Genomic DNA, 20659 nt, shown 5'->3' with positions numbered 1-20659 from the left:
GTGCCTTTTTGGGCTTACTCGTTACCGACGTTGTTATTGTACTGCGATGTTATTAATGTCCACACACTCAAACTTGTGAATACATAATAATTATTCGGGAGTGGGTCAAATTATCAGCGTAGTGTTACTGTCCATTGGCCATCGATGTACATAGAGTGCTGATGCAGTGGACCAAGTTAATGTCCTAGTATGAGATCGGAAGGTGTACATTCAAATACTCGACCCGCCAGTGGTCGTATTAGTGCTAAAGCCTATCCAATTCAAGTCAGGAATTGATCCAATGATGAATTATAGGAAGCACATACCTGTACCTTGACAGTGATTGTTGGATGCAGTTGGTATACATGACAGGTACCTGCAGCCCGAGCACGCTAAAAAAATTCTCACCATCATGTCTCCGTATTCGCAACAAACACGAACCTGCATATGGATCTGAAGTATAAAAGTTCCGAATCAGGACAACAAAGAGGACGACTGCCAGTGGTATGGCTGTCAGCCGGAAGCCCCACATGATAAGCTTATGGCGCTTGGTTGGACTGATTACGGGGTACAGGGTTGTGCCAACGAGAAGACCCATACATAAGCCTCCCAAGTGAGCTGAAACTTTCTATGAGTTTAGTTGAGGGCAAGAGAAACATCTGCTTGCCAAAGTTATCCACATCTATCGAGGAAAGGTTAACAATTATATTCAACCAGATAAGTGTGCACGTACAAGGTATATACCCAAGAGCGATACCGAACAACAGTTCTACTGTCATGATGGCGAGCTACGGAAAAAGATAAAGGCGAAATAAGCATAAAAATGACAGTCATCACCTTTTTACCAGGTCGGTATTGATATTTCCAATGAGCAAAAAGATCCACCCATGTGACCTAAGTTGCGAGGTGATCAAAAGGTAAATGGTGTAAACAGGTTTGACAGCTTACCGCGACTGTACCAAAGATGGCACCACTGGCACCTATTGAAGGTGCGCCGACCAGTGAAAAATTACCGCCCAACACGTTGCTACATCATACGTCGGTGTGCATAAGAATGAAGTAAGAAGGGCTTACCCAAAGATCCCGGCCGCGAAATAAGTTATAAAAAAACCAGCGGATCCCATTTCACGCTCTATCTGGAGGTGCATCAGAACAAGTAATCAAACAAAAAGACCACCGACTTGAGCAGATATTGTCAACTGGGCGAGCATGTTCAGGATGATATGGATGAATCCCGCATGTAGGAAGATGGGAGTAATGAATCTGAAATACTGGATTTTGGCCCTGAACTATTATGACCACAACTTGCTTACCTGAACCACTGATTGGGCTCACCGCCATGGAAGCCACCAAAACCACATATATCCTCGAGCGAACAAAGCTGATCTGGCGGGTTTGCGGTATCATTGAGGCCTAGTTGTCGAGACGAATCAGTAAGAGTCGTCAGGAGTTAAGACAAGTGTATCTTACAAGCGATTTGAGTAGTTAAAGGGAGTCCTTGAACGACTTTCATGCATGGGGGGAAACGAGCACCTAAATTGATCAATGCACTTTCCGACGGCCCAAGCATAGGGTTTACAACTGGCTGAGCGGAGGTCAGTAATAAATATAGTGCTAACGGACTATTCACAAACCTTGAAGGATATCGGGGTACCCTGCGCTCTGGTGTTCACCACTAACTCGTCGATGAAAACGCCAACCATGATAATTGTTAGGGCCCATACTAAGACGATAAATGTCTCGCCGCTGGGATGGTAGTTGTATGCTCACCAATGAAAGGATACTTTTGCCGCCCGATACCCCGCTTCTTGTCCTCGATCCGCTGATCCATAGGGTACTTCCCCGTGTTCATCCCAAGAGCCTTCTGAAACGGAGATGCGCGGTCTGCGGCAAGCTTTGAGTTCTCATCCAATGGTTCTGCGTATTCTAGGAAGTTCAGGTTATTGTTACACTACCAAGGTTGTAAGACATACCCAAGTCCTGATAACTGTCTGAGCGCCCCATATCTGCAGCACTATGCACCAGGTAGTCGTCTGCTTTGCCGACGACAGACGATGGGCGTGTTGAGGAGGAGTCTTCGTCCTTATATGGAACACTTAGATCGCCGAAAACTGGTGCATCCCTTTCAAACAACGACGGTGTAGATTGCCGGCTTTGTGTAGCTGGCAGGGGAGGAGACCTTGTACGTCGATAGTTGAGAATGAGAGATTGAGCTTCTGTCTGACCAGTACTACGCAAGGACGACAAAGGGTCTAGGGCAGGAATACCGCTCGTAGTTGTTGTGAAAGTTGTGGTGTCGTCTTGTATTATTCCATCTAAACCGTCCAAGGTTTTGTATCCAGTCTCTCGACCGCGGTCTGAGTCGTCCCCAAAAGGATCCGTATAATGCAAGTTTGATCCAGCTGGATGGTTTGTGTCAAAATATGCCATGATTTCCAGAAGCACGGCGAGAATTCAATGAAGGTGGTGGTGTAGGGAAGAGACTATATGGGGATTGCCAACCAGGCTTCAGGATACGATTTCAAACCATATCACGTCACGGACACTGCCCCACCATACAGCCAATTACCATGGTCTCGATCTCCGCAGTCAAATCCTGTGGGTGAACTGGCAACGAATCGCCAGTTGAAGTCACTGAGCCTCGAGGCCTGAGGTACAATTCACATGCACGTATTGAATACTGTGAACAGTAGCAAATCTGCCAGCGCACTGAATTTCGTCAACTATGGGCATCGCAAGATCATATTTGGATCGTATACAAGTACAACTGCCTTTGTCTAACTTCCTTCAACTTTGTCTAATCTCTGACCACCGTCAAATCACTTCAGTCGATTGGAAGTCCCTCGCTTTCATGCCATTTTTTCAGGAGTGTGTTACTGGGCATACCAAAAGGGTCCAGAACTTTCTTGGCGACCTCAATCCCAGCAACAGGAAGATTAGAGGGGTCCAGCAGTCCAAGCTGCACAAGAACCCCGGCTTGGTCCCAGTACCTAAAAGCGTGAGCCGTGTAGGCTACAAATCAAGATCCCGAAGGAATACCCACAGATGTCTAGCATGCAGCGTTGAGGATAGCACCTTTAGACTATAAGAGCAACTGAATACACTCACTCAAAGAAAAGTTTATCGCCTCTAAAGGCAACTATCCCGACTAAGGCGATCTCAATGTGTTTCCCTGTCGGAGCTACTCCAGGCAGAAAACTGTCGACGGGTCAGCTTTATGAAACAGGTGGAAAATCCCCTTGATACATACTAGTCTATTTCCTGAAAAGAATTTAATTTAGCTCACCCCTAGGACATCGATGGATCACGACGTACAGATGTGTGGCGGCACTTGAAAATCATCTCATCGACGATCCTGTCACAACCAACTGAACAAAACGTAGTGAGTCAAGTCTTGAACCGAGCCGTGTATGCCTCACCAGTCCGGGAGACTGTAATGAGCTCAAAGTCTTGCAGTGTTACCTGCCACAGATCGTGAAAAAAAATGCATAGGGCGATATAACCCCTTACAGCTGTGAAATGATACTAAAAGACGATCAGGTGAAGGCTGAGCTGGAACATCGTGGCCCACAAACCTTATAAAACCTCGCCAAATCGTCATACCCGACACCCCCAGTCATCGTCGGAACATGATTGACGTATGGTGTGGCAACCTATGACAACGTATCACTGTCTGCTAATTCATCGTTTGAAGTGGAGATGAACCATTGTAGACATCGTCTCTATTGATGGAATGAACTGATTTTGAATGCGACGTTATTAATGATAAATTGACGTACTAGGTGCATCTCTTTCGATAAATTCCTGCCCAAAAAAACGTGTCAGTGACTTCTTTAGTGTCATATCATTCATGTACATAATAAGTGTGCTTCTCCCAGAGCCTCTCGAGATTGAAATGAGGGCCGAGATGCGCCTTCAACAAGTCGAGGGTCCGGGTAAGCGACAGGTTAGAGGCCGAGCGAAGATAGGGGTCGACCGACTGTATAACGTCGACAATCACACTGACGGGGGGTTGTATCGAGAAGGGAAACGGGGGTGATTTTGACACCAGAGGGTATGAATACACCCGCACCGGTAATAGAGAGTGAGTTGGGAGAGAATAACCAAGATTAGCCGGGTCCTCCAAAAGTAACAGAGAGGCATGAAGCACTTCTTGGGAAGAAGCGAGATGAAAAGTAACTCTTGAAATGGACAGCAACTATAAGCCAATCTAACGCTCGAGGCAACAGTCGACTTACGGGATATGTCTCCTCTGGCTATCCCTTATCAAAAACCCATGGGTAGCCTCGGCATCTGGGCAAAAGTGAGCACAAGCCTTCAAATCTGCGAGCGAGAGAGCAAGCTTCGACACAAGGGTCTCCGCATCTTCTGTGGTCAAACCGTATGTCAACAGTCCCCAATCAGCTCCCAGAGCAATGATTTTGTCGTTGACAACTTTCATCGCATCCTTGAAAGAAGAATTTGGGGGAAGAGGGTAGGTCAAATGTACCACATTGTATCCTTCCTGTGCGAACTGAAAAGTGGTAGCGCCGAATACTTGAGACCGAGTTGGCCAAAGAGAATAATATCTGATAACACACCTGTTGGCACCAACTAGTCTGATCTTGAGGAAGTAGCATCAACAGAGTCGCAGGTTTCACTACGGAAGCTACGGTGTTGAGAAACACTTCTGTCTGCGTCATGTTGTGGTTGTGGTGGAGATTTATGGGAAGGAACGACTATCTCTCCTTCATCTATATTGAAGGCCCGGCTAGTTGGGAGACTATGCCACTATTGGGTTGGATCACTGAGGCATCGCCGGTCAGTCTCCGAGTCCCCTTGGCATCATCGAGGCGAATTAAGATAAGCCTATTCAATTAAATGCTAGTCTCCCTTATCGTCAAACTCGTGGTCGACAGATCGTTGAAACGGTAGCACGATGGATGCGTAATATACGAAGGTCCAATACGAGTGCAATATGGAGGTAAAGCAATGACAGATGAATGAACAGATGAGTTTGACGATTCATAAGGAAATTGGTATGACAGGGTCCCCAATAAGACTGGAACGCCCTCTACTACGGGCTGATGGTCTCTTAGTAAGTGGGGTACCGTGCGATACGGTATGTGGAACATCAGTGTCGATGTGCAAGTCATCTATTCCATCGGATAGCGGTGTGGATGGGTAGGTCTCTTCATACTCTTCTCCATGCACGGGCAGTTGGAACGTCTGTGGTTTAGTCCTGAACCTGTCGACCCATTGGAGTGTTTCGAAATCGACTTTTCGTACTCTTCGACTACGACATCTCCACTTCATTGCCCCTCCATCAAGGGTGCTTGCTTGGCTGGTGTTCCGAACGTGGGCCGCGGTTCGCGCATCTGCTCCTTCACCATATCCGCTGACCACTCGTTTTTCGGGCGTCGCAGAAAGCACACGAGGATCTGACGGAAGGAAAAGAGGGAGCATATGGCGAGAATCTAGAAGCTCCCCTAGAACTTGGGGTGCTTTAGCTGGCTTCCATTCAGATTGTGAATGCGAACGATCGAACAAGTTGTCGATGCTATGCTGGGCGGCAAGTACATCTGAGGATGCGTTGAGGCTTGCATTAGCTTCGTTCGTCATGCTATCTTCAAGCTCACGTTCCCGCTCGCGCTCGCCCATCTAGTGGGTGAGTTAGTTTCGCTTAGCAGAGATTACAATCAGGACAATACCTCCTTGCGCAGGGCCTCAACACCCATCTTAACACGATGGCGTTCCCAGTCTTTTTGGAGCTGCGTCAAATACTGAATGCACTCGTCCGTCATCCTCCCCTCATTAACTTCATATTTGTAGTCCCGCACAGCACGTCGCATCTGGGTTTGAGCGGTAAGTATAAAATCGTGATTTTTACAAATGACTTGCTTGTAATGGGTTAATACTCTTCATTGTCTGTATGGTAGCCACCAGATTAGAAAAATCCGTAATCGATGACAAACACTGTGATCGCGACATTGAGCAGGCGGCAACGTAAAGAGCACGGAGACCTCACCTGAAGCCAATTCAGCAAGTCCCGTACAGGTGTAAGATGGGATGCAATTCCACGAGGTAGACCCATATCCTCTATCCACTCTTCCAACACAACCAGATTCATGCCGATCTGTACCGCTTTTGACCTATGCTCGATACGTGTGAACAATGATAGACTGCCTTTGTAACAGATACATACCGGCAGAGATACTTTTTCCTAGTCAGAATTCGATTAAATATTTCACCTGAGGTCCCGAGTCAATTATGAGTGAGAAAGAATGGAAATTACACCCACACGAAGTCCAGTACATCACTTGAGACCAGAATTGAATCATTAACACAGGATTGACATCCGAAAGAGTTAAAAGTGAATGCAGTGCCGTTAAAAATGAAGTCATGTCGCGTAATTCTGTTGTTTGCGGGACGTCAGAATGCGTGTTGAACGCTGTCGAAGGTGTTTTTGTGCGTGAAAGGGTTTGTCTCAACGATGAGAATCCTTTAGCTGTGACAGGCGTGGGGCCGAGTAACAAGGGGGACGGAGATGGAGGACGACTCGGTAGAAAAGGAGGTGAAGATGGTGTGCTATTCTTGGGTGTTCCATGACTTGGAGTACTTGTCGTACTCTTCTTCTTGGCGCTAAACGGCCTCAAGAATGACCACTCTGATTCGAACTGCACGGATTCAAATCCCGACGACACAGGCGAACTGTCCAGTATCGCTGCGTCTAGTAATTGATCGATCCTACGCTCAGCGTAACGAATGATGAATACTTCAGACGACGTCAGGACAAAAACACGACTAGAAGAAATTGAATGAAACTCACCAAACACAGAGTTGATCACTTGCTCGAGGAGTTCGAATGAGCCCAACATTTCACAACATTCGTTTATAGCGTTGTCACATTGCATGAGGTGTAACCATATGGTGGCGTTGTAAAGGCAAAATACAAGACAAGTGATATCTTCTGAACGGCTCTAAGTGACTTAATTAGTGGTGAGAGCATAAAATTAACAAGCATGCACACAAAAAACTTCTCTTCGATTGCATCTGTCGCTCCTAGTACAAGATCCTCGAGCCACGTTTGATCACATGTTAAGCATGCAAAACGCGCCATAAGGTATAAAGTAATGGCAGGTTGTGCATTCCGAACAGAAGTATGGGAGGTTGTGATAACTGCGTCGAAAATATGTGAAAGTTCTTGTGGAGACCATGCGAGCATAGATGTAAAGTCTAGTTTCGGAGTCTCCATAACAAGGTAAGGCACCGCAAGTGGAATTTCAGAGGATATGCAACTCACATACAATTCTTCATCAAGTTGATCATCCTCGCCATCAGAATCATCTGACGAGAAACCTTCATCTTCCTCGCGAGAATCCCACCATTGATTCTGTAGGCCAAGCACTTTTGAGATATTCTCGCGTACGCTTTTCTGTCTTCCTTTACGTTTAAGTTGCTCATCCAACGCTCTCCGCTTCTCTTCCATCCTGCCTCCCATCCATCCTTGGCTCCGCATTGCTGCTTCGAGTAACAGCGCAATGTCATCACGCCCTGGCAGGACGGTGTGAGCAGTCACTATATCCAGCGATGTCAACCGTCGATGTGTTTCTGCGAAAGGGGAGCATCCATGCGTCATCAGATGGGAGACCAGAGTAGGGGGACAAAGAACTGCGGCGTGATGCAGGGCAGTCCAGCCGGCTAATAGCGAAATGTCAGCAACTGGGTGAGATGGAACCGATGTACTCGCCTTTATCCGCAGAGGTAGCGTCAGCTCCTTGGGCAATCAGCAGCCGAACGCACTCTTCACGTTCGACATCCCTCTCCGATTCAGACCCAAAACCTAGGATTGCATGACTGATCAAGCTAAGCCCGTCTTCGTCGCGTGTGCTGAGGTCGACATAAGGTTGTGATTGATGGTCAGACAAAAGATACTGGAGAAGAGATAGATCCCCGAATACGCATGCTCGCGACAGTGAATGGGATACTAGTTCAGACTTCTGGGAGGGTGCTAAGCCAGAATCGGGTGACAGCAAGCGGGATATTACACTTGAACTCGGATACAAAGGATGAAGATCAGGCTCCGGGGAGAAATCCAGTGGTCCAAGCGATACGGGGATCATTGTTATGATAAAACGTTGGGGTTACTGTTGGGTCACTGATAACAACAGGGCAGTTTGCCGGTTACCGCGTCGACTACCAGACTGGAACGGGACCTATCTTCTCCTTGTAAAGACCGCGATTAGGCGAGACAGATAAATTCCGTGACAATCGCCTGTACAAAGAATGGTTTGTGGGACCTCGATGCTTGCGAGAATGGTGTTAAAGCAAAATTTAAAACATGTTCGTGTAACTCAGCGCTAGTGTGAGCAAAGTGACTAGTTGTCCAAATTAGAATTGGACTTTATTTCAAATCCAACTTCAACCACATCATGTCTGCTAAACGGCTAAAACTGTCGAAAGACAGCGATGTCGACGCAGACCACGAACAAAGTGACAATGATCTCGAGGCCGAAGAACAGCAGTCAACGACCTCTACCTCTTCATCAGAAGACGACGATTCTCCGGACACGGAGGCTGAAATTGCAGATAAAAGAATAACAAAATCGAAGAAAACATTAAAACGAAAGCGGCGGGCAACAGAGCCCTCGCAATTTGGTGCTACATTGCAAGGCCTGCTTGACACCAATGCACCGTCGGACCTGCCGTTATCGCTCAAACCTTCTATCGCACGCCAGAAAAATGGTGCAAAGCTTGAATTGAAGGCCCACAAAGTGATTCAAATAGAGAAGAAGGAAAAGGCGGATAAAGGACGCATACGGGATGTTATCGGAGGTTGGGGCGGCGAGAGTGAACGTTCCTTGCGCAAGGTTGCTCAACGAGGAGGTGCGTACATGTTGTTTGCATTATCCTATCGTGCATTGAAAATATCTCAAGTGGTGAAACTCTTTAATACCATTCAGCAATCGCAGGCAGCGGCAGGTGTCGCTGCCGAACAGTTAAAAGGTTTGCGAGGAACAGGGAAACCTACGCTTCCAGCACCCCTATTGGACAAGAAGCTGAAAGAAAAACAAAAGTTCAAACACAAGGACAATATTATCGGGAGAGGAAATCCAGGTTTGTGTCTGAATTCCTGTGGCAAACCTGAGGTGACATATAATTTTTACAGCGACAATTGGGAAGGACGATTTCTTCGACATGATCAGGTCAGGTGGCATCGTCTCAAAAGTATAGGCGTATTGCACCTAGTCTCCTCTACACAGACGAATGAAGTCAGCTGTTTCTCCATTACTTTTGCTCCTACGTTGGCACGACATCTGCTCAGATGATTCGTCAGGGGCTAGTAGGCTCGAACACCTTGCTCATCGTAGCTCGCAATGCAGGAATTTGCGTTGTATTAGCAGTATCGAATTGCATACGACAGCTGGTAACGTTTTTGCATCCAAGAACGACCAATTATTTCGTGCAATATGATATGGTCCACCCTTTTTGTGCCACAATTCTCAGTCTCATCTCCGTCTACCGTTAAGCATCGATGCACCCACGCGTCATTCATATATGGGGAAGACCTTTGGTTCATATTTTGAGAACTAAGCGCGATCTTGGGCAAGGGATATATTATTTATGCGATGCAGCATGTGTGTAAGCTGGAGTCTCCATTCGCTAATGATTAAATTCTAAAACAACGCTGCAAGTGGTGCAGCAGAAGTTACATGCGGTGTTGAGTCTGATCTCACATTTGAGCAGTCGTTTTCATGCCTTCCTTTCCATGGACACCGATGTGATGCTGGTTACTCATTTCCATTTTGAAGTCATGAACCTTGCAAGAAGTATTTATTTTGGCCATTCATGGCTATGCCTATGGATTCTCAGTACTCAGTACTCAACGATACACGAACATTACGGTACTAGATAAGTACTATCTGCACAGGGCTCTCCAGGACAATACACGAGTCAAAAAGATGTGGGGTTCGACCGGGTATGTATTGACTTGCCAAATTAGAACCAGTGAGGGTTGGCACGTTGCCAAACCTGCCCTGAAGTGGTGCAGAGTTTAAATTCCCTTCACCTTCACCCCCGTCACATCCATGGTGTGTGTTTTCAAGCTTCATTCGTGCAGCATGTCTCTTACGGTTGTTGGCCAAACTTTAAACTTCAGCCTCCGAGGACCATAATTCGTAAAGAAGAGTGGGAGAGACGTCTACGCGAGGTTCAGGTTACCAAAGAGTGAGTGTTTGTCCTTTAATTTCTGCGCCTAAAAGATGAAAAATCATCGATGGGAATCTCTCTGAAATTTGAGATGAGACAAGATATTGCATGTATTATCTGATATCCTCGTTATATGCCGTATCCCGAGCATTTTCTAACATTCTTGCTTGTTAGTGACTTGAACCGACTTATTATGGACTACCTCGTTATTGAGGGATACAAGTCTGCCGCAGAAGAATTCAGCGATGAAGCCAATGTTCCACCACCCGTGGACTTCGAGAGTATCGAAAGTCGCATGGTAATTCGAGAAGCATTGCAACGGGGGGATATCGAGGAAGCTATTTCCCGCATGAATGACCTGAATCCTGAGGCGAGTCACATTCTTTTTTCGTGCCTTTATATCAGGGACATAAGATTAAAACGTTTCATGCACCACGCTCAGACTTTTTCGGAAGTCGGTGATGAGAATTGTAAACCAAAACTTCAGTCTTCAATATGATCCGTCCTTGATCTATTTCACACGTGGAATCGACGAATTCTTACCCCTTTGCATTCTAGATCCTGGATACGAACCCTGCACTGTACTTTCACCTTCAACAGCAGAAGCTAATCGAGCACATTCGACATGGGCGTATCACAGAGGCATTGAAATTTGCACAAGACGAACTTGCGCCTAGAGGTGAAGAAAGTCCGGAGTTTCTTGCGGAGCTGGAACGTACGATGGCACTTTTGGCGTTCGACTCTTCATCCTCGGCCCCTACAGCTATATCCGAACTTCTTTCGCCCGCACAGCGGATGAAAACTGCGGGCGAGGTTAATGCTGCAATTCTTGAAAGCCTTAGCCAGGGAAAGGAGGTAAAGCTAGTGCAGCTTTTGAAGCTTTTGTGTTGGAGTGAGGGGATGTTGGCGGAACGTGCAGATTTTCCCAAGGTCTGTCTGCCTTGATATTCGGGTTCGATTGGTTTGGCTCAACTTACTGTCCTTAGATTGATCTTCAAGAAGGACTAGTGGCGACGGGGAGAAAAGAAGCAACATCAACAGATGATTCTATTATGCAAGAATGAGGGACAACATGTATGGTATCGAGTCTGCGTGTAGTAGAGGCGTGAAATGGATGAAGCGTTTGCACCAATTTGAGATCCTTCCTGACAGGAAGTATTACGGGCCCTTGGAATGACCGTAACTAATGATACGGTGAGAGTAACCCGAACATGCGTGTGATGATGCGAAGGGGCTCAATGAGTTATGTCTATTTCCTTGGTAAATGTCCAAGGCTGAGCGCTAGGACACATGTCTCTTGTTTCATCGTACGTTGGGCATCAGCAAAGAACACAGCCAACTCGTCCCGGCTAGTGAAATACCCGTCCTCCGTGCTCGATTAAGCATAATGTACCCCTTGCTACGACACTAGTTTACAACTTTGTTGCTCACTTTTCAGCCGTGTAAGTACTTACCGTCTCTGTAGTCTCGTCCTATACTTTAATCAAACGACATTCTATCAATTTGCAAGCATGTTCGAGCAAGTACCTCAGTACAATATTCCACTCTGCGTACATCGCACGATGTAGTAAGCAACCAATTGAAAATCATCTGACCCCCACTGAAGACGCTTGCGATAGTCAACTGAATTTGCAGGCGTTGTCATTTGATCGAAACGCTAAATGACCGAGGTTTCAAAAATGCCCCCGCGGTAGGGTGTAAAGGCACATATTATTGATGGCGTAGCACCATATGTGACTCCGAGTTGTTTTGCCGATCGAGAGTACCGAGGTAAGTCATGATACCCCCGAAGAGAGAGCATTAGGGTACAAACGGTGCGTCGGCGAGTCCTTTGGTGAACATACTAAGATCTCGGCTGTTGCGCAAAGGCACGTACAGCATTTTCGCACGGAGCATCGTCTTTTACACGCCTTCATTTGATGTTTAGTGTCGCTCGCTTTGTCAAAGTTATCTGGAAGTCGCACTGAGGTCGTAAGTTGCTGACCTTATTTCCGAGGAACATTACGGTTGACTTCACATTAGATCACGAACTCTATAAATCATCAGGTCGTAGCAGAATTCTGTACTATATATGGGCATACCAGTTCACTTGACTTGAGCATTTATGATTTGATCAGGGAGGATTACGGGTCCGTGGAATAACCGTAACTGATGATCTAACTCGGTTCAGCCACGGTGAGAGTAACCCGGGTTGCGAGCTGGAAGAACAACGGCAAGAACAACAAGGCAAGGAGGCACCATAACTATGCATGGCGGCCATGAGGATATTGACGGCATATATATATGATGGATTTGATTTTTTATCCTGCCTTCCTTGAGGCTTAAGTAAGCTTTTACGGTCGTATGCCACTTTCCAGCGCCAACGGACAAGTTTGACCACAGCTTACGACGAACTGTCTTCATTCCTACACATACTCATCGTCTGAGTATCAGTACTCTTTATAAGTATCCTTACGATAAATAAAACAAAGGTAGCACTCTCTCTCCACTACCATCAGTATCATAGCAATGACTTACAAGCAGATCAGGAAACCGTCGGAGAGAGCTGTTAATGCCCTCCTACTCTATGTCAGAGGACACTAGGTCGTCGACCGCACCTAGACCTCGTCGTGTCCTCGTTCTATCAAATCCAGATCCAGGCGACTCTAGCAGTAGTGAGGATGAACGTCCTCGTTATCCTAATCATCACCCTCAGGATTCTAACTCTTCCTTGATTCAACATCCAACATCAGTAATTCCAACCCCACCATCTCGTCCTCCAAGACCCCGTCCTGCTCCCCCCTTGACAACAACCGGTCTGCCACACCACTATCCTCCATCCCGTTCAAATCCCAATCTATCCTCTCCTTCGAGTCAGAGCTCAAATGCAGTCGAATCAACTCCTCCACCAAGCACTCCTGGTCAAACAGCACATTCAGATTTGAGTAATTCAGTCATCACCATTGATGATGGTACAGCACTCGTTGAACGTACCGAAACCGCTCAACCTCCTACTCGTTTCCAGAAGATTGCCGATGTCCTTCACTTGCGTCATCGCAGACCTTCACATCGACATCTGGGCTCTGACATTTCTCTCCATGTGAGTTGATTTATTCATTTATTTTTCTTCTGACCGTTATCTCACATTCATACTTCAGTCTCCATCCCCTTCTGCTTCATCGCCGACTGTACCACCCCCGCCTACATGGGTCATCATGGTAACCTATGACTGCCATGCCTATACAGCTGTCGACATCACAAATGCAAACAGCGCAGCTTTTATTTGGGAACGCATTTTTGCTGAAGTGCGCCGAATGTTCCCCTTCCATTTTAATCCTGACCAAGTACTGTTGTAGCTCAAAGTACCCCATGAAGATCAGTGTGGACAGCTCTCCATCTATCGCACCCAAATCGGCAAAGTCGCAATCGGCGAACCACTATCAGATGATAACCTAATTCGGCTGGTTCATGATCGAGGTGACAGCGAGGGGAGCTTGAAGTTCTTGGTTTGTCCTTCTCAAGCAAGGGTTCAGGATCCTTCACTCTTAAGCTCGCCAGTCAAGTCCGTGCCCCCACCCCCCGTACCGGTATTCAGTCCCTTAGTCCCAAGACGAGCAACCAAGTCTTCTCAGCAGGAGAGCGCATCTTCTGACGATCTAACCCCGGACGCAGGCTATGAACCGTCTGTAATATCTGATGACATCGATGATTCAGACAACAGGAGTACGATGAGGCCACCTCCTCACCCTAGTTCATCCGTCACCATGTTACCGTCACCACCACACAGTGCACGATATGAAGACCGCCAACCTTCCCCCGCATCCGCAAAAACACCGCAATCAGCAGGCGTCGATCGCCATCGTTACGATTCGCCTCATGGACAGAGTCTTCCCTCTTCTCACTCTACTCCTATTCTTGAGAATTTCCACAACAAACGCCCCCTGCGGAGAGACTCAGATGCAGAGACAGTTGATCAAGCTTTTCGCGACGCTGAGCGTGCAGCAGAGCTAGCTGATGTGGAACGGACAAAACCGCAGGATAAGGGTATCATTCGGACGCGGGCTATGAAACATCGACCCGAAAGATTGACAACTTCCGACGATCATGCAGGACTTGCAGCTGCCCGTGATGGCGAGTCGGCATCTGTAGTCAGGAAGCCTTCTCCACCCTCGTCGTCGGGAATGGTGCGCTCGCCCTCAACCAAGAGGAGACCATCACACGCTGATTATTCCCCTCGCCCTTCTCAGACCAAGCAGAAGGGGGGGGGAGGCAAGCCGGTTCCATCACACTATATATCCGCTCATAAGCCAAACGATTCTTCGACTGCTACAAGGACAGTCAATAGAGCGAAGAGCTCGGAGTTTCTCAAGAATCCTCTGCCACCTATGCTTCGCACTTCACCGAGCCGGCCTCATCTTCCTACTCCGTCCGGTTCGGGCACCAATTCCTACCCAAGACCCCTAGATTTGGGACCCAGACCTAGACCACTTCCTCAAAGCAGGCTCGATATTGTAAATGTGGATACCACTACATATACTCGCGCTCAGCAACCGTCAGCGAGCGGCACTCTTGGTTATCTGTCACCCACTCAGGAACCACACCCGCGCTCACATTCTGCCTCACCCTCCCAGCAGCGGTACCCTATCAATGAAGTACACCGCGAGCGTGATGAATTTAGGCCCACTCACCAAACCCAGTCCAGCAGTGGATCCTCAAGGTTTGGTGATAATCCCCTCAGAGAGGATAACTATGGGATCAACCTTCCGTCGTCCCTAAGACCTGGTCCTTATGCTGTTTCTCCAGCTCGTACCAATCCTCCATCTGAAACCCCTCCCCGTAGCCCCGTTACTTCTCGGCCGAGTACGTCAAATAGTACAAGCGGACTTACCTTTACTTCCACTGGGACAATGGTGCCGCCGACTTTCAAGAACGATTCTGGTATTGGCAGCCAGGAGAGCACGGCCACGGAGTCTACTTTGCGTCCGGATGAAAAGGACAAGTTGGTATGGGATCTCAGAAGCTTCATACCGTCGGATTCATCGGATGATGGGGTTGGCACTAATGAAACTTACGGAACCGCGTCTTCTGATCTGTGGTCGCGTAAACCTACGTCAGAAAACAATGACATCTCTAGGACTCCCATACCTGGTACCAAACAGAATCTTAATCCTCCACGTCCCGCTCTTCACGTCACAACCCCAAGCTCCGGACCCGGTACCATGACGCGAGGTGTTCCGGCCAATTTCCCAGCACCACCCAGTTTCATGCCTCAGCTACGCCTTCCTCGGCCGCGTACGCCGAAGACTAGGCACAAAAGCACTACGTTTGAAGAGTCTACTTGGGCGCATCGTCCTCCTCCAGAGGATGTCTACGATCGGCTCGAAGAGTTCTTCCCGGAGCATGATCTCGACAAACCTGTCATTGAAGCTAATTCTGGCGGAACATCGCCTACTGCCATAGACTATAGCTATGGGATTCCAAACATTGTTGATAGAGACAAGGGGCTAGTGCGACCAAAGAAGTCCATTCGTATCGTTGCGGAGGAACACAAGAAGCGGATAGATCGTGTCTCTAGGGGTGATCCATTGGCCGACAACAGCATTTGGCGGAAGAGGAGCACGAAGTTATGGGGCAGTCGTATCGAAGAAGTCGATACCTCGTCGCAGACGTTGGCAAGCTACAGCAAGACGCTTCCTGACTCTCCGGCGGGTGGTCCTAGGCGTGAGTTCTCTGCTTTTCTTTACCTTACTAAGCTAAAATGTACTTCAGCGATATTTAAATGGGTCCGCGGTGAACTGATCGGCAAAGGAACGTATGGTCGCGTTTATCTTGCCCTCAATGCCACTACGGGCGAGATGATTGCCGTCAAGCAAGTTGAAATTCCCGTAACCGCCAGTGACAGAAAAGACAACCGTCAGATGAGTTTCGTACAGGCACTCAAAATGGAGAGCGAGACCTTGAAAGATCTCGACCATCCTCACATCGTGCAGTACCTTGGATTCGAAGAGACACCGACGTTCTTGAGCATGTAAGCGCTGCAGAAATTATCTTTGATGATATCTTAGTTGTGTTTTCAGTTTCTTAGAATACGTGCCCGGAGGCTCGGTCGGAAGCTGTCTGCGAGATCATGGCAAATTCGACGAGGAAGTTACGAAATCGTTCACGGGACAGATTCTCGAGGGTTTAGAATATCTCCATTCCAAGAACATCATACACCGAGTACGCTTCATCTATTATTGTTTGTTCATACCTCATTCTTTCGCATAGGATTTGAAGGCAGACAACATCTTGGTGGAAAAAACGGGGATTTGCAAGATCTCTGACTTTGGAATTTCGAAACGTACTGACGATATCAATGGAATGGCTTCAACGGCGATGCAGGGCACAGTGTTCTGGATGGCACCGGAGGTCATACATCCCCAGAAAAAAGGTTATAACTCCAAAATTGACATTTGGAGCGTGGGCTGCGTTGTCCTTGAGATGTGGGCAGGGAAGCGACCATGGAGTGATGATGAAGCTATAACGGTCATGTTCAAGGTTCGTTTCTTCGTATATAGCGCAAAGTACGGTGTTCTCATGGGTTTGCAGGTATACCAGAATAAGCAACCCCCGCCCATACCCTCCGATGTGGTACTGTCCGAACTTGCAAAAGACTTCAAGGACAGATGTTTCGCAATGCAAGTGTCGTCATTTATACCGTCTTGTTAGCTGTGCTCACGAACAATGTTTAGTGATCCGGATGAACGCGCGAGCGCTGCGGACCTTCAGCTACACCCATACCTGGAACTTCCAGAGGGCTGGATATTCAACGATTTTAAGTAGGACCGCATTCGGACATTATTTTTCAACATCATTTCCTATATCACCCATTTCTTATCGCATTACTCTCATTTGTCTCAATCGCGCATCTTCCTTTGTTGTTTCGTATGTTGTTTTATAGTGACCATTATAATTTTTTGTACTCGTGGAGGGTGTGCTCATACGTAATTGCTTCACGTATCCAAGTTGTATGACTGGAGTTTAGTACCTTTATGAAAACGATAGTTCCCTAAGGCACCTTGGGAAGTTCACGAAATTCCCAAGATCTAGCATCGTCTAGGATCCGATATATCGGCGCCACCGAAACGGTCTCATTGGCTATTAAGTTTATGAAGCATTTCAGAAAATTTGTCAGTTAACTTTCAGAAAGAGTCCTCAATAGCCAAGAAATTAATAACACGAAAAACAGTAGTAGGCAAGGGTACGGCGAGGTTGAGATAATGATGGAAGGGAGATGAAAATTGGTGCATTTTCTTAAATACGACATATATGTCTGGATGAGGCCCTACTTGAAATCGTTAAATACCCAGCCCTCTGGAAGCTTCAAGTACGGATGTTGCTGAAGCTCTACAGTGTTTGCGCGTTCATCCGGATCACTGAGCATCATCCATGACCACAGCAAACAAGATGACAAGTGACAAAACCTACATTGCGAAACATCTGTCTTTAAAGTCTTTTGCAAGATCGGACAGCACCACATTAGAAGGTATTGGCGGGGGTTGCTTATTCTGGTATACCTGCAGCAAACTCATGAGTGACCGCAGGCAGTAAGTGGCACATCGAAGAAATAAACCTTGAACATGACCGTTATAGCTTCATCGTCATTCCATGGCCGCTTCCCTGACCACATCTCAAGGACAACGCAGCCCAAGCTCCATATGTCAATTTTAGTGTTATAGCCTTTGTTCGGGGGATGTATGGCTTCTGGTGCCATCCAAAAAACTGTGCCCTGCATCGCCGTAGAAGCCATTTCAATGAGATCGGTACGTTTCGAAATTCCAAAGTCAGAGATCTTGCAGATCCCCGTTTTTTCCACCAAGATGTTGTCTGCCTTCATATCCTGTGCAAACGAATGAGGTGTGAACAAACAATTATAGATGAAGCGTACTCGGTGTATGATGTTCTTGGAATGGAGATATTCTAAACCCTCGAGAATCTGTCCCGTGAACGATTTTGTAACTTCCTCGTCGAATTTGCCATGATCTCGCAGACAGCTTCCGACCGAGCCTCCGGGCACGTATTCTAAGAAACTGAAAACACAACTAAGTATATCATCAAAGATGATTTCTGTAGCGCTTACATGCTCAAGAACGTCGGTGTCTCTTCGAATCCAAGGTACTGCACGATGTGAGGATGGTCTCGATCTTTCAAGGTCTCGATCTCCCTTTTGAATGCTTGTAAGGATTCCATTTGTCGGCTGTCTTTTCTGTCACTAGTACTGGCGGCTATGGGGGTTTCAACTTGCTTGACAGCAATCATCTCACCCGTGGTGACATTTAGAGCGAGATACACATGGCCATGCGTTCCTTTGGCAATGAGCTCACCACGGACCCATTTGAGTACTGAATAACAATTGAGCTTAGCCAATAAAGTAAGTCAGAAAGCTTACTTCTGCCAGGACCACCTGCTTGGGAGTCAAGGATCGGCTTCTTCCGCATCGAGGTATCGACTTCCTCGATACAATTTCCCCATACATTCGTGTTCATCTTCCGCCAGACGTCGACTGATGGGCCACCCCTGGAAACGCGATCCATCCGCTTCTTGTGCTGCTCCGCAACAGTATGGACGTGCTTCTGTGGTTTTACCAGCGCTTTATCTATATCAACGATATATGGAATTTCGTAGGTCTCTTCTATGGAAGTAGGCGATGAAGTTCCACGAGAATCGTCAATACTGGGTTTGTCGAGATCATGCTCCGGAAAGAACTCTTCGAGAGGTTCGTATACATCCTCCGGAGGCAGACGATGCGCCCAGCTGTGATCCTCAAGCGTGCCAGTGCTCTTATCTCTATTTTTTGCCCTAAGCGGTCGAGGACCGCGTAGTCGAGACATAGGATTGGATGGTGCTGGGTAATTTGGCAGGACACCATACATCATCCTACCAGGGTAAGAGCTTAGAGTCATGGAATTTAGAGGAAGACGTAGAGGGCCAGCCTATCGCCTGAAGCTGTGAAGCTGATTGGCGCCAGTGTCCTGAAACATGATGGGCCGAACAACTGCTCCACCCAAAACCACCATCAAGTACTGCTCCTAGTCTCCCATAGACGTAGTTGTCCCTTTCGCGGCCCGACGAAACACTGGTACATGAACATTCATCCTGCCTCCACCAGGGTCCAGCACGAGATAAATCCAGTGGACTCACCGACCGCATCTGTATCTCCAAGTCATTCTCCATGATCCTTTGTCGAGCATCAACAATCCACTTCTCCAAATGCTTTTTCACTCCCCTTTCCATTGGTCTGAGCATGAGGGATTCCCTCGCACTGCATCCCGAAGTCTCGCTCACGCACCGGTGGGCGACGTTCTACACTGAACGTCATACTTTCGGCATTGGAAAGCAGAACTGGTATGACTCACGTCCTACATGCAACTCATCGCGAAATCCTGTATAAGATGGATGTTCAAGGGTAAGAGTTATTGTCAAGCCTGGCCATGAATCCCGTGATGGTAAATATTATGAACACGACAATACAGATTCATATTAAATTAAAAAGGGAATACGGAACGCTCAAACTAGCACCTAATTTCCTGATCCAACCAGACACATCCAGGCCGAGGAGTGATAGTAAATAATCTTCTATAAGCCGAAAGTTATCTTTCGCATCTATCATATCATGATGTACTGAAACATTGAGAGGTACTTCACAAGACTGTATATTGAACCTGCTATGGATGTACTGATGACATGATTCACGCCCTGGTCCATCGGCTTTCGATGTTTGAAATACGAACATCGACTTTAGCCTGAAGTGGGACTCCGTGGATCGTCACGATTGTAAAGTCAGAATGAAGTACTGCCTTACCTTCTCGTCATAGTCGACCCAGTCATCGTCTTCAAGATCAACATCGGAGAATTTGGTGCCGGTCTCTCCCTGGCATGTCCATCGCCCTATCTGTAACATTTTCATGCAATGAGATTGGAGAAGCACCATGGAAAAAGAATACAAACTGGAGCAAAATCTGTAAACTCTAACCCACGACATTCCATCTTCAATAGGGTGGCAAATTGTCCATTTGAGTCAGCGGAGTATGGTTTTGATGGTTCAGCAGCAAAGCTAGCTGAGCTCTCCTTTTTACAATTACCACAACGCCAAACGAGGTGTGCCGAGCCTCTACTATTCGAGATATTTCGTGTTTCCTGGAGGAACAAGATGTAATCCTCCATCATCATGGAGTGGACAGACATACCAATCTATTCAATGTGACGTACTTCTGGTGCTCTTCTTGACAGCTATTGCAGACTACCTGCACGGGATATTCAGAATACAAGACACGATGTGGTCACCAAGTATCACTTTGAAAAAGTACTCGAAATCATCACCAGAAGGGGCGAGATCTGTGACGTTTTCCAGCTCAGCTTTGATTTCCAGTTTCAAAAACTTTTCGGGATCAACACATGAAGGTCTTTCCGGTGTAGCGAAAGAGACTTACGACCATGATAGGATAGTGTATCTTTCAAGTTCAGGATCATGTCT

General features: G+C 47.1%; 9 protein-coding genes across 9 annotated transcripts; 4 read left to right on the top strand and 5 right to left on the bottom strand.

Moving 5' to 3' along the window:
• Window positions 1-30: 30 nt before the first annotated feature.
• EDB93DRAFT_1111909 (uncharacterized protein) lies at window positions 31-2667 on the bottom strand. The gene is made up of 14 exons (XM_041448110.1): window positions 1953-2667; window positions 1750-1905; window positions 1614-1702; window positions 1450-1564; window positions 1293-1392; window positions 1161-1242; window positions 1054-1115; window positions 928-1006; window positions 817-873; window positions 713-767; window positions 647-661; window positions 421-597; window positions 306-371; window positions 31-251 (listed from the first exon to the last, which is right to left on the bottom strand). Exons 1-14 carry the CDS (start codon window positions 2407-2409, stop codon window positions 211-213), a joined length of 1551 nt encoding a protein of 516 aa, XP_041313507.1. The 5' UTR covers window positions 2410-2667; the 3' UTR covers window positions 31-210.
• A 136-nt stretch (window positions 2668-2803) lies between these two features.
• On the bottom strand, window positions 2804-4911 carry EDB93DRAFT_1260145 (NTF2-like protein; the record flags this gene model as incomplete). Its single annotated transcript, XM_041454169.1, has 12 exons — window positions 4560-4911; window positions 4218-4492; window positions 3836-4160; window positions 3759-3783; window positions 3685-3701; window positions 3555-3632; window positions 3490-3504; window positions 3399-3441; window positions 3295-3347; window positions 3230-3240; window positions 3088-3177; window positions 2804-2969 (listed from the first exon to the last, which is right to left on the bottom strand). Exons 1-12 carry the CDS (start codon window positions 4659-4661, stop codon window positions 2804-2806), a joined length of 1200 nt encoding a protein of 399 aa, XP_041313506.1. The 5' UTR covers window positions 4662-4911.
• Window positions 4912-4983: 72 nt separating this feature from the next.
• EDB93DRAFT_1237061 (DIL domain-containing protein) lies at window positions 4984-8081 on the bottom strand (the record flags this gene model as incomplete). Its single annotated transcript, XM_041451375.1, has 10 exons — window positions 4984-5619; window positions 5670-5810; window positions 5860-5934; window positions 5987-6110; window positions 6164-6209; window positions 6260-6733; window positions 6788-6938; window positions 6989-7207; window positions 7262-7659; window positions 7709-8081. 10 exons carry the CDS (start codon window positions 8079-8081, stop codon window positions 4984-4986), a joined length of 2637 nt encoding a protein of 878 aa, XP_041313505.1.
• Window positions 8082-8390: 309 nt separating this feature from the next.
• EDB93DRAFT_1237060 (uncharacterized protein) lies at window positions 8391-9192 on the top strand (the record flags this gene model as incomplete). Its single annotated transcript, XM_041451374.1, has 3 exons — window positions 8391-8451; window positions 8512-9075; window positions 9128-9192. The coding sequence occupies 3 exons, from the start codon at window positions 8391-8393 to the stop codon at window positions 9190-9192; spliced, it is 690 nt and encodes a 229-aa protein (XP_041313504.1).
• Window positions 9193-9557: 365 nt separating this feature from the next.
• Window positions 9558-11330, top strand: EDB93DRAFT_1111881 (lish motif-containing protein). Its single transcript, XM_041448109.1, has 6 exons — window positions 9558-9600; window positions 9654-10049; window positions 10118-10185; window positions 10342-10537; window positions 10726-11097; window positions 11154-11330. The coding sequence occupies exons 2-6, from the start codon at window positions 10047-10049 to the stop codon at window positions 11229-11231; spliced, it is 717 nt and encodes a 238-aa protein (XP_041313503.1). The 5' UTR covers window positions 9558-9600; window positions 9654-10046; the 3' UTR covers window positions 11232-11330.
• A 1168-nt stretch (window positions 11331-12498) lies between these two features.
• EDB93DRAFT_14799 (uncharacterized protein) lies at window positions 12499-13738 on the top strand. Its single transcript, XM_041455518.1, has 4 exons — window positions 12499-12638; window positions 12696-13246; window positions 13305-13451; window positions 13510-13738. Exons 2-4 carry the CDS (start codon window positions 12719-12721, stop codon window positions 13600-13602), a joined length of 768 nt encoding a protein of 255 aa, XP_041313502.1. The 5' UTR covers window positions 12499-12638; window positions 12696-12718; the 3' UTR covers window positions 13603-13738.
• A 1315-nt stretch (window positions 13739-15053) lies between these two features.
• Window positions 15054-16968, top strand: EDB93DRAFT_1074505 (kinase-like domain-containing protein; the record flags this gene model as incomplete). The annotated part of the gene is made up of 6 exons (XM_041445099.1): window positions 15054-15867; window positions 15916-16174; window positions 16224-16365; window positions 16414-16683; window positions 16735-16829; window positions 16878-16968. The coding sequence occupies 6 exons, from the start codon at window positions 15054-15056 to the stop codon at window positions 16966-16968; spliced, it is 1671 nt and encodes a 556-aa protein (XP_041313501.1).
• Window positions 16969-17470: 502 nt separating this feature from the next.
• Window positions 17471-19016, bottom strand: EDB93DRAFT_1074079 (kinase-like domain-containing protein; the record flags this gene model as incomplete). The annotated part of the gene is made up of 6 exons (XM_041445068.1): window positions 17471-17561; window positions 17614-17702; window positions 17759-18025; window positions 18074-18215; window positions 18266-18527; window positions 18575-19016. The coding sequence occupies 6 exons, from the start codon at window positions 19014-19016 to the stop codon at window positions 17471-17473; spliced, it is 1293 nt and encodes a 430-aa protein (XP_041313500.1).
• An 858-nt stretch (window positions 19017-19874) lies between these two features.
• EDB93DRAFT_1237057 (DUF866-domain-containing protein) lies at window positions 19875-20621 on the bottom strand (the record flags this gene model as incomplete). Its single annotated transcript, XM_041451373.1, has 6 exons — window positions 19875-19928; window positions 19988-20077; window positions 20134-20322; window positions 20373-20429; window positions 20480-20563; window positions 20616-20621. The coding sequence occupies 6 exons, from the start codon at window positions 20619-20621 to the stop codon at window positions 19875-19877; spliced, it is 480 nt and encodes a 159-aa protein (XP_041313499.1).
• Window positions 20622-20659: the final 38 nt, after the last annotated feature.

Source organism: Suillus bovinus (genome assembly GCF_016758785.1).
Source record: "Suillus bovinus strain UH-Sbo-P2 chromosome Unknown EDB93scaffold_1, whole genome shotgun sequence".
NCBI classification, from domain to species: domain Eukaryota; kingdom Fungi; phylum Basidiomycota; class Agaricomycetes; order Boletales; family Suillaceae; genus Suillus; species Suillus bovinus.
Note: the sequence above shows the minus strand (reverse complement) of the source record. Positions and strands in the feature narration are given on the sequence as shown.